Below are 12,742 nucleotides of genomic sequence, written 5' to 3'. Positions count from 1 at the left end.
TACGTCCCTCTTGAGTAATAGTGGCAATCTACCAGTCATGATTTGAGAGTGCATATATATATATATATATATATATATATATATATATATATATATATATATATATATATATATATATATATATATTGTAATATAAGGGGTTTAACAACCCAGGCAGCACGCCGCCGTTGGACCAATGTTGGACCAACATCGGCTAACATCGGCACCGACGTCGGGCCGACGTCGGAAGTGCAACTTCTTCCAATGTCGGGCCGACGTTCAAGCCAATGATGGGCCGACGTTTTGCCGATGTTTTAGCCAGTATGCAACCAACATTGGGCCGACGAAGGCCCATCGTATTGCCGACAAAGCTGCCAATGTTCCGCCAACATTGGGCCATATTTCAGCCAATCACATGCCATTTTTACGCCGATGTTTGCTGCACGACGAATATTGGCTACGGATGTACGACCGACATTGGACCAATCCAGGGCCACATTGCAGCCAATCAAATGCCGTTATTACACCAATGTTTCCTGCACGACGAATATTGGCTACTGATTGGCTTGCCATTATGTAACCATTATTATTAGGGAATTTTTCTTACCGGAAGATTTAAACAATATGCCTCAATGACCCGCTCTTGTAGCTTTGCAGCCCTGTATACTTGGGGCAACAGAAAATTGAATGCTGAGAACTGAAAGCAGTTACTCCATCTATTTCATCTTTTATACCTCATTCCCTTTGCTAACACTAGAAGTGTAGTTTATTTTTTTACCAATTTATCTTTTGCAATAGGGAGTGCTTTATTTGGTACTGGTATTTGGTACAGCAGATCGAAAAAAGTCGTTAGGAAGTAAATGCTGAAAGCGTATGTCCCCCACTTGCAATCCCCACATATGTCCCCCACATGGTAATCGAGAATATTCATAGTTTAGAGCATTTTTTTGTAACTAAAACATGGTGATGGTGCTTCTGAGTCAGCATAAGCTAGCCAAACAGTGCACTACCGACAGTCTGCAGACTATTTATTCTGTTTTTTTTTATTTGGTACAACAAAAAATGTATACATTGAAAAATATATATACACAACTAAAAAAGGCCTACTCTACTACAGGTCAGGTTGCGTTGGGGGCACAGTGACAGTGGTGCTGTCAAGGCCCTGGCTGCTGTGGCTGGGCTGGAAGCCAGCTGCCGCGAGCAGCCGATAATCTGCACTCTGAGAGTGGGGATCATCGGGCTGCTCCACAACAAATGCTTCTCTGAAGCGCCGCTTCCTGCCCCCACAGCGATCACCAGACCCTGGCAGCCACCTCTTAATAAAGTTGAGGGCCTCCGCCTGGTCGCACCCTGCTTTTTGGCAGATGACATCTGCATACAAGAACAGAAATACCATAGTACACATGAAGCACTGCAGTACAGAGAATACACAAGGGTACACACACATAAAACAATGAACAAGTCTAACCTGTCACTAATCTACAGAGCCTCAGGTTCACAAAGGCCCTTTTTCCTTTTCTGCCATGAAGGCTGTACAGCACTTGCACGTCATGTGCCAATACAGCCTTCATGGCATTCACACCAATTTCTCGGAGCCCACGTCCCCCAATCTGCAGGAGGTGCTTGCGCTGTAAAAAAATGCAAGAAGCATAGATGGGGTAAACGCAACAGCACATCGAAATGTTTTCATGATAAAAATCTGCAAGAAGAGGACACTGAAAACAACAACTTGAATTTTTGGGCATCACAACATTTCATTGTTTTTTTATGCTAACTTCCACTCACTTGACCTAAAATGGTTTCCACATCAGCCCTCTCACACTCAGTGTGAGAACCTTTCAGAGTCCTTCTCTGAATGCAGTTTCGCTGTTATGAAATCAAATACAACACTGTTATAACCCTTAATAAATATTGATTCTAGCTATGAAATAGTATAATTACTTTGTACAGTGCTCAAATTCCAATACACGTTTCTTCGAGGTTACAATGTCTTTGCCTGAATGTTGACCAGGAGTAGCTTCTACAGGTGAAAAATCATAAAATATGTGGAATTCAAAAAGAAGCTTGGACATGTTTTTAATCAATGCATTGTAAGCAGAGCACAACAAGATAAATGAACATGATCAAGGCGTACTAAGAGGCAACCTTAGAGCGACCAAATCTTGGTCATAGATGAAACTGATAGAAAAATAAAGGTCGCTCTAGATGGTCGCACAATTTGCTGTTTATATTCTTCTGTGATAGCCAACGAAGAGGCATGTCGCTATAGAAATCTCATCACAATAAACAAAGGTGCATTTTTCTTCACACTGCGAAATTGGGTGCTTGTTAGATTTTTAAAAAAGTAAGAAATCGGCTACCACAAGGCAGGGTGAACTGTAGCTCAAAGTAGAGAGAGCCGCGGCGGACACGAAATAGGGTGATAAATGAACAAAATTACTGAATGTCTGTTTTAAGCAGGCTATTGCTAGTCACTGCCCATCAAACACACGATGCCGCCTACATCGTCTGCTACCTTAGGACAGTTCACTCGGACTTCACAGACTATAGTAAATACAGTCGAATCTCAATAATTCCAACACACTTAATTCGAACTGACGCTGTGGTCCTATCAAAGCTATACCGTGCTCCGAAAATGCTCTCAGCACCCCGCCCAATCCTGCGGTGGCACTTCAGACACCTCATCGCTGTGCTTGAAGAAGAAAATGAAGAAAAGGAAAGAAAAGACTGCGGAGGAATGTTTGCCAAATGCCAATCTGCAACATTCCTGTGCCACGCTTCGGCTTTTTCCGTCCCTGCCACGTAGAGACCCTTCTCTTCTTAACACTGCGCATGAAGAGAAAGAGGGGAAAAAAAGCTGTCGCAGAGAGTTGGCTCTCTCATGCCGATCTGCAATGCGCCGGTGTCACGCTTCCCTGTTTTTCGTTCCTGCTATGTAGAGACTCTTCTCCTTTCAACACCGCGCATGAAGAGAGAAAAAAAAAAAAAAAAGCTGCCGCGGAGTGTTTCTCTCTCAAATGCCGATCTGCTTTTCTCCAGGTGGAGACGCTCCTCCTTTCTCATCATGTGCTGGCCACGCTCCGGCTGCAGCGCAGATGGTAACAGTGGAAACACAGTTGTCTTCGAAGAGTGTCAGCACTGGACATTGCCGCGCGCAACTTCTTTTGCCAGGACAATACTGAAGCCGAAGTACAAATGCTTTGCAAACTGCACACAAAACTTGTTGACTCGTTGCAAGGCCAACGTGTACAGACATGTATTGACTGCTTTAATTAATGACGGATGTCCTGTAATTTGTGAATAAAACTTCTACATGCACATGCATCACTGCATGGTGAGCCCTCCGCTCGTTTACCGTATTTACTCTATTCTACCGCGCCCTCGATTGTAACGCGCGCCCGGTTTCCACGACAAAAAAAAAAAAAAAAAAAAAAACCAAGACATCGGTTGCAACGCGCACCCTTTTTTCTCGTTGGCCCGCTTGATCACACCACTCGCGAAAACGACTCTTTTTGAGAGCGTCTTCCGTTTAAATATGAAGTACGGGGGAAGCTTATGCCTATCTGACGTGCAACAGAGCATTGCTGTCACTCTAGTTTTACCGTGGCCCGATGTCAGTACACAAACTTGCTTAGCCCCCTTCTCCTAGACGGTTGTGGTGCCAGGCATGTCGAAGTAAAGAGGCGTGTGATCGGCATTCCCGATTTGCCCAAGCAGGTAGCCGTTGTTGTGCCGCAAGTTTAGGAAGAACCTCTGAAGACTCTGAAGCTTTTCTTCGTACTCCTCCGGCAACTTCCGGCATATGCCCGTTCGCCTTCGGAGGGAAAAGCCTTTTCTCTTCATAAAGTTCATTAGCCAGCACCTGCTCGCTTTAAAATGGCTCTGCATTAGCCCTTTTTCTAAGGCTAACTGCATAGCCTGCACTTGGAGCAGTTCTGTCGTCACGGGCCGCTGTGCCGCTCACTGCTTAATCACATACTCGCCGAGCAGCTCTTCAATTTGTGGAAACTGACCCTGCTGTGGTCCACTGAAGCCTTTGCGTGAATCTTTGCTGTCGACAATATTCTGCTTTTGTTTCCGCCAGTCCCGCACGCACATTTCGGGAACTCCGAATGACCGCGATGCGGCCCGATTTCTGTCCGTTCCGGCACACGCGACGACTTTTCTTTTAGAAGCAGCATTGTGGTGCACTCGTCGAGTTTTTGGAGTCGGCCCTACCATGCCGTCGATGCTAATGTACTACAAGATGACGAACTCCTCAGCACACGTATGAAGTGCCGCGCATGGGAAACACAGAGGCAGAAATGACCGACGCGCCATGCCGCCGCACGAAGGGGGCGGCCATTTTGTAAGTGGCGATGGCAATAAAATGACCATATTCATTTTTTTTTCGTACTCGATTCTAACGCACATGCGATTTATGAACTCTCTTAACCGGAAAAAAGGTGCGTGTTAGATTCAAGTAATTACGGTAACTTTCATTATTCTGAACTTCTTTTAATTTGAACAAATTTTCTGGCCTCTTTGAGTACGAATTATTCATATTCGACTGTAGTACAGTGGCTCATGAGATAACCTGACTAGTTTGTTTCCCGAAACACAGTATCTTAAAGCAGTACTAAATTTCTGCATGTTACATAGGCATATTAAAAATCAAGAAATATACACCAAAGCCACAGCCACAGCTTTACTCTGCACAGCTGCCTCTGCTGCCTCCACTTCTCCAATTGTACCAGCAGGCAGCCGGGGAAGGTCAGAGGGGCGCTGTGCTGGCTGGGCGTGCTGAGGCACGGACAAGAGCCGTACCTCGTGCTTCAGCTGTCGCACCTCCTGCAGAACCTCTCTTTGTTGCTGCCAGATGCCAAGTTGGATCCGCAGGATCCGTAGCAATAGAGCTGAAACCTACAAGAGTACATACCATATTTACTCGCACAATTTGCATCCTCACAAAATTTGCTCACCAGTATAATTAGCCAGCCTGCTTTACTACAAGAAACTTTTTGCTCGCATACTTTGCCCTCCCCAACCAGCCCGAGCCACCTTGCCAGCACACACACAGACACATTTGACTTCATGATGCTCTGGTCAGGCACATCTCTTGTCGAGCAGGCGAGTGCAGTCTTACACAAAATGGACTGAGTGCAAGGTCCCTTCTTCCATGAACTTTTATGCTTTCCCTAGAATATCGAACTTGAAAACCGAAACCTGTTTATGTGTAGCCCGAAATGCCTAAAGGTTTGCCTCCTATCTTCCCACCTCTTCCACGGCAAGAATGTATTCCCGAGACACAGCACAGATGTCGAACGCGTGCAAGGACCTGTCACATCAACTAGATGAGGCAGGTTTTCGCACTCACTTTTTTTTTTCGGTTTCGCCATCTGGTTATTGCGTTTTTACCGTTCCTTGTGATAGGCTACAATAATTATATACGAGGCAGATTGCTGTTATAAAGCTTACCGAAGAAAACTGAAACCGTGCTACCGCTAAGCACATCAGCGTGGAGCTTTTCGACATGCAATATTCAGTATGGGAGCCAGCAGAAGAGTGCGTTGAATAAGACTTAGCATAGAAGCTTGGGTGTGTTGGTTAGATATCGGAGGGAACACAACGCAATAGAAGACTGGGACAAGGAATGGACACACACACACATGAAGGGCGACACACACAGCACTGTGTTGGCATCGCGCTTCCTTGTCTGCATCTTACTTTACGTTGGGTTCCCGACAATTATTGGAGAGTACTTATGTTCTCTGGTATAACCCTGTCGAGGGAAATGGTTTTTGTGAGCACTGTTCGGAAGAACTTCAAGAAAATGGGGGCATTTGAACAGGCTTAGCAAACAAATGACAATCCGCTTTGAGACAGCTGTGACAGCGCCTGCAACATATATTCCCAGTTGAGCTTTTAGGCCAGCGATTCCTACTAGCTTCGCACATGACCGGATTGACAAAAAAAGTACCCATAATACGCGAGTATATACCGCATTTGACTCTGTAGCTTTGATGAACCAGGCAGATACACAAATTTATCCAAAACTCCATTGATTCTGTTGCAAAATTATTCAACAAACAAATTGCCATGTTATCCATGTTACTATACGATTGTGGCACTTTACCATTGCAGCTTTCCAGGAGGCACACATAGTGCAGCGATAGTTCACCACTCGCAGTTAATTGTATGCAGTAGGTTGCTCACAGCAACTGACTGCATGCAATGGTGAACATCTTGCATGCTTGCACCGCTGTTTCAGCATGCTGGCTGCTTCCCATACGGCTATCAATTAATGTTCACAAAATTGCGAAGATGAAGAACGACTACACAGTGCCCTCTGGCCACCCTATACTCCAAACCTCCAGCCAACAAACAAACAAAAGAAACAGAAGTATGGAAATGGATATTATTCCTAATGCAGCTGGAATGGAGTGAAGTTTTCACCAATTCTGTGTGTTAAGTCAATATGGAGTGAGTTAACTCCATAAAGTAGCTTTTCTCATAACAGTGTTCACTCTATTGTAACACAAGGAGTGACTTCATAGCATCTAGAAGGAACAATAGAATCTTCAGTATTTGATAGAAATGTGAGGCTCTACCTTAAAACAACAATAATCTCTAAAAAGAACTCATTACATTCGAAAAAAAAAGGTAGCACAGTTGATCCCCTTTACAAGAGACACTGATGTAACAGACAAACGGGGATAAGAGGCACCAGTGTGCAGGCTGACATTTGGCCCATCATGCATCAAGCACTCCGTAGATGCGCCTGTGCAGCCGGGAGCCCTGCAGTCAAGCATGCTGAGCAAGACTGTTGACCACTGTACAATGACACATTGCCACAAAATTTCAAAACTTCATTTCACAGACTTCTGCAAAAGCTTCTTACACTCTTGCATAATTTTTGCACAAGCTTCTCTCATTGTTGCGTGATTTTTGTCAGAACAAATAAGTGTTGGAAGTTGTATGTCCCCCAAAACTTGCACAATACAAATAGCATACATTAAAGTCTATCACTTAATGCGTGCATAGTGTAACAATGAAAGGAAACTCACGCATGGTTTGCTCCGAGCCTTCCCCGTGCGGTGCCTCCTTGAGCCTTGGAGAGCACTGTACAGCTAGAGCAAAGTAGCATCAATCCAGTGTTAATGGCAGGTTAACAAGACAACAAAACTAACCCCCATATTCATAAACGCTCCCCGACTTGACTTTCACCCTTCACTTGACAGAGTTGAGCACTATGCCGCTGCTCGTTTGAAAGCGACGCTGCGCTACTCGAGAATCACAGCAGATTATTGCTGACATGCAGCAATTTTCTCTGCTTAGAGACGGCGCTCCCATCAGCCATCTCAAGTGAAGGTGAAGCGTTGAGTGGAGGGACGTTCTAGAATACGGGGGTAAGATTGGTTGCAAGAACACTACAATAGACACACTTATTTTTTACACTTCATCTATATTGTACAGCTACACACATTCTGCATCCTTATAATGCAACATATGCATAAAGGCTTATAAAGTAAACACTGTAGGCTGCTCAAATAACACTTACACAAAAAAAATTACCCAAACGTGGCCATGCGCAAAGTACTTTTATTTGAAACTCACAAAACTTTTGCGGTGATGGAGAATAAATAAGACAGGTTACGCTTGGAGCCACATGAGACCTTCGCAGCTTTCATAAAGTACAAAAAACAATATGGTATGTGTGTGTGTATGTACGCATGAAGCTTCAGCCTTTACATACGGTTTCTTGAAAGAATCGACTATGAATTTTATGGCACCTGTGTCCTTCAGCGCAATTGAAAGCCTGCTGATCAGTGTGTGCAATTGTGGAATAGTTACATGGAAAATGGCGTGAAACACCTAAAATCAAATTTTTCTAGCTAGGAAATATGCAGCTGTGTATACACAACACATGCTGCAAACAGTGGGAGGTGACCACAAGAGTGATTGGAGTGTAAGCGGCAGTATTCCGCATTCATGCATCCCGCCATTTTCAACTGTTGCCCAAAAGCAGCACCACTTCAGCGTGCTACTTCTTTTTTTTACATCATAAACAGCACGGAATACAGCGAGGATGAAAACAACATATGCAATCAAATTTTGAGCACTATTTATGGTGTGCATGATTGATTGATTGATATGTGGGGTTTAATGTCCCAAAACCACTATATGATTATGATAGACGCCGTAGTGGAGGGCTCCGGAAATTTAGACCACCTGGGGTTCTTTAACGTGCACCTAAATCTGAGCACACGGGCCTACAACATTCCCGCCTCCATCGGAAATGCAGCCGCCACAGCCGGGATTCGATCCCGCGCCCTGCGCGTCAGCAGCCGAGCACCTTAGCCACTAGACCACCGCGGCGGGGATGGTGCGCGTGAAAAAAAAAAAAAAGGCCTTTGTACAACGACGAATTCATAATTTGCCTTCACGGACCTTCTGTTAGGCTGCACCACATACAGATTTTTTGTGGCTTTCAAAAGAGATTTGAAAAAAAAATAATAACCGTGTTTACTCTCGTCATGAGCGCACTCACTAAGTCACCCTCATTTCAGTCGCCAAAATTTTGATTTTTTTTTCTTCCACATATTAAACACACACCCTACGTTCATCCGCTGAAGTCCCACGGGCTCCCCCCCCTTGCCGCCTTCGCTCGCTGCCACGTGCCATTTTATTTTTGTTTCTATTTGTTCACGGAACGTCCCCTGTCTTTTTTAATTATCTCTTGTAACATATGTGGCATTATCTTGTTCCCGAGGCGCCACAGGTGCTCTTATGTAGATGCACCATTAAACTAGTATTTTTGATCAACTGTGAATTTCTGATGTTTACCTTGCAAGTACGTAAAACTGGCATGCTTCTTGATCTACGATACACATGTGGCTTGTCTCACTTTGAAGGAAAAGTTAACATACAATTGTGTAAATGCTTAGAACTTGAAATATTGAGGCAGCAGCACACCGGAGATGATCATATGGTAAAGAAACGAGTGCTGACTTATTACTGGCAAGTTGTCACTTATATGTACAAATAAATTTTGCGAGCTAAAAAAGTACAAAAGCACAGCGAGGCTATGATGTGGTTCAACCTGTGGATTCGCTTCATTTATCACGCCATATGATGAAGCTTCCTTTGGTAAAACTGCCCAGATAAGAAAAAAAGTTTGCTGTCCAATACAGCAACTATACAAAGTGTGCACGTGCATCTAAGCGCCTTTTCGTCACTTCCGAAATGCGCCACCAACATGCCCGGGCACCAACCGAATCTATCGCCTACAACTGCCATGTTGTCTCCTCGTGCTTGCACCCGTTTAGTTTTGCCTCACGATGCAAGTTTGAGAAATTATGAGCTGCTAGTGAGGCAAGTTGATTTAGTAGTCCACGCAGAGGGAGCAGAGCTTAGGGTGTTTTTTCGCTGAAAGTTATAACCTAAAATTGAGAACGCACATTCCGATTTTCCTAAAAGTACCAGCGTATTTGGCTGGTGCAGATTAACAAAAGCTACTTGAAGAAACTTTGCAATATTTGCATCTTCAGGTGCAACTTCATTACGGGTAAGTGCCATAGCCAAGTATTTACCTGCAAACAGATATAGCTTACCAAGATACTGTACATACAAACTTGTCCGCAGTTAAAATCATGATGGCGAGGAAGGCGGTTAAAATCGTGATGCCGATCGCGGAGATTTGGTATTGCATTGAAACAAACTATAAAGAATGGGAAACAATATTAGTTCACTTTGAAGTATAGCCGATCGGTTCAAGTTGGGCGTCAGGATTTTTTTTAATCAGTCAATTAATTCTATACACGGTCTCTATCATGTTCAGTGACTCCACTGTACATTACCGTACAACAAAAGCAAAATACAAAGTGAAAAGTGTGTTAAAGCATACGCGAAAAATAAAGTTATGACTGGCATTACCGCGGCACACACCACGCAAAGTCGCTATCTGCCTTGTATAATATTTTCCTCGACTATTTCCACAAATTGCAATCAAAGAGGCTCAACCTCAACATCAGCACTGTTTAAAACACTTGGGGGGTGGGGGGGGGGGCATTGCTACTTTGGTGGCGTAGGCCGTGACAATATATTCATAATATTATATCTCTTGTAAACTTGCCTAGCTCTGCACGACTAGTTTTGGATGGGAGCAGCTGCGCTTCGCACATCCACTCTTAAAATTGCGGCTCGAGAGATTTTGAGCTTTCACTTGTTTTTGGGCCAGGCAATTTGTAGTGAAAGCAAGATAATAGGCCCTCATAGGTTGTAGCGGGCAGCCGGTGTACGCCGTGGCTGGTGTATGTGTCGCACATCTTGATTATCTGGTCTTGTATCGAGTGAACGAGCGAGGCCTTCCTAATCCAATGAGCTCGTTAAAGTAAGACAACAAAAAACCACAATGCTTCCACATCGTTCACAGCAACAGATGACGAGCCCCCAACAAACCGCACTGCAGCACGTGAACTGCCGTAGGTACCCAGGGAGTTACCCGGGCATGGCGGGAGTGGGCGACAACGGCAGAAGTGACATCACAAGAACACTATGTATAAAGGGGACATTTAAAGACTTTTTTCCCATTTTTAAACTTCGTGCACTGTTCTGTCACAATTTATTCCTCAGAATAGTTGTATTTTGAAAAGGGCACTAATTCATAAGCCCAATGGTTCAAGGATGGGTGCATTTAGGGGGCCCATTCTACGTTTTACTTATGCCCTTCAAGAACTTGCTTACAGGGCCAAAGTCCTGTTTCAGAAAGAACACGCTAGTGCGTGGCCAGCAGTCCGTCAAGCATTAGTGCTGGTGAGATTTGGAAATGCAGCGCATGAGCATCCTCATCTGCTACTTCTCTGCTCATGCTCTCGGGGCTTACTTGCGAGGCCCGGTCCTTCGCACTTTTCATTTTCACACTGTAAATCAACTGATACCAACTCTGCCTTCCATTATTTAATAAACCAATATTTCATGGTCACGAGGACGAGCTTAAAATGTTTGCTACATCAGACATGAACAGCATTTTGAGTCATCGAAACTTGCTAGTTGCAGCGAGCATTATGCGAAAAATATGATGTGCTTTACGGTGACAACTTGCAAAACACTGCAGCAACGATTAAAATAATGCATTTTTTGTGCTCACAGGAAATCCCTGAAGCAGGAGGCACTGGGCTAGATAAATTGCGCAGCTAAAATACGGATGCGCTTTCCAATGCTGTCATGCGTACAGGCGGAGAAATGGCAAACAAAACTGGGCGCACCCCGATTCTATGCGCATGCGTCCCATTCACAAGCCTCGCTGCCAGTTAGCACCACATGGCTCACTGTCCATGAGCTCGCTTGTTTCCTGTAACAGTGGACCATACGGTACACCTATTTAAAAACGAGAATAGAATGTATATAATGCAGCATCTGATGAAGCCATGACGATGTGTTGCTGATGAAATCTGGAACTCTAGTTAGTACCCTTATTGTTAACCAGCCGACCGACTAGCAAAAAGATTTGCGACTGAAATGATGGCATCTACACCTGCCCTTAAAGGGACACTGAACAAAGTTTTTGCCGCTGAGATTTTCAGCCAAAGCAAAAGATTGGGCCATGAAATTCATAGACAACAATAATTTCAAGCAGAAACTACGAAAAAATACTGAATTTATTGAGCCTTTTACAAAATGCCGCGTCTAGCTCTTAGACACGGCGTTTTCTAAAAGGTCGCGACATTTATTTTTCAAGTTTTTTTTGTTATTCAAGACAAATCTACGGTGCATTGTTCACAGAAAACAAAATTGCCTCGGTAAGATTTCTTTGCGAGCAGCTTACTAATTTTAAGGCAGGCGCGTTGATTCGTGAACTGAAGGATGCGAGTGATCGATCTTGCCTGCTAGTGGCTAGGCGACAAAGGCTTTACCTCATGTCCTGGTGTTGCTAAGTCACGCAAATGGAGCAGAAAATGTGCATTATCATTTATGTCACCTAAATATCACACGTATGTGACTTATTGCCGGTGACAGGTGATCAGTATGAACTCGACAAGTTGCAAATCTGAACAAGAATTCACTCGAATGAAAAACCAACCTATACTCACGTGCACGGTGAAGTCGAACACGTCGTCGTCAATGTTGTCGCTGATGCCCGAAGGAAAAGAGAAGAGGACAAGCGACGGGGTCGTCTCTTTCTATAAAGTCGGCGGAACTGCCAGAACGGCCAACACAGAAGGCATCGGGTTGACATTCCTCCATCTGGGCATCAGTCACTCCACCCGGGCATGCAGCTGCTACTGGTTCTACTACTATCCTCTTCCCGACATTGCAGTGTTGCTGCCATACTCGCGAACCTTTTTAAATTAAAGCACGCAATGATGTATTATCTTGCGCCAGACTAAACTTAAAAACAGTGCGCCGGTACATGAGATCACGAAGCGCGGTCCACGCCATCACAAGAGCAATTAGAGAAATGAAACAAAGAAAAAAATGTATAAAATATTTTGCCTCAATACGATCCGCAATCCAGTTTCCTGCAGCGGCTTTTGGCTCTGTATGAACGGCCAAGCCAATGCCAAGCCAAGCTTGCGTCCCTGATCAGCTGTTTGTTTCCATCGAGAATTCAACAGTGAACTGGCAATTTGTTTAGATGATATTGCTAAAGGGCTTGAAATTGAATATTTCTCTACGTACTACTGCTGTACTTTTCCTCTCTGTTTCCTGATCACAGTGATGAGATTGAGGAGGTTACAATTTAGAAAACAGCAAGTGCAGCTCAAGCATTGCTAGTATCGCT

At 44.2% G+C, this 12,742-nt stretch overlaps 1 protein-coding gene across 1 annotated transcript; it reads right to left on the bottom strand.

Moving 5' to 3' along the window:
- Nucleotides 1-1,090: 1,090 nt before the first annotated feature.
- Nucleotides 1,091-12,281, bottom strand: LOC142814378 (uncharacterized). The gene is made up of 5 exons (XM_075893109.1): nucleotides 12,051-12,281; nucleotides 7,026-7,088; nucleotides 4,648-4,874; nucleotides 1,448-1,607; nucleotides 1,091-1,350 (listed from the first exon to the last, which is right to left on the bottom strand). Exons 2-5 carry the CDS (start codon nucleotides 7,027-7,029, stop codon nucleotides 1,091-1,093), a joined length of 651 nt encoding a protein of 216 aa, XP_075749224.1. The 5' UTR covers nucleotides 7,030-7,088; nucleotides 12,051-12,281.
- Nucleotides 12,282-12,742: the final 461 nt, after the last annotated feature.

This window comes from Rhipicephalus microplus, chromosome 4, assembly GCF_043290135.1.
Source record: "Rhipicephalus microplus isolate Deutch F79 chromosome 4, USDA_Rmic, whole genome shotgun sequence".
Taxonomy (NCBI): Eukaryota; Metazoa; Arthropoda; class Arachnida; order Ixodida; family Ixodidae; genus Rhipicephalus; species Rhipicephalus microplus.
Note: the sequence above shows the minus strand (reverse complement) of the source record. Positions and strands in the feature narration are given on the sequence as shown.

Bases quoted from the DNA above. Each gene is read 5' to 3' on its own strand.
- LOC142814378 (XM_075893109.1), bottom strand. The intron at 1,608-4,647 runs GTGTATATTTCT...ATTTTTTTACAG, and splicing joins AAGCTGTGGCTGTGGCTTTG to CGCAAGCACCTCCTGCAGAT. The intron at 1,351-1,447 runs GTTAGACTTGTT...TCTTGTATGCAG, and splicing joins GCTCTGTAGATTAGTGACAG to ATGTCATCTGCCAAAAAGCA.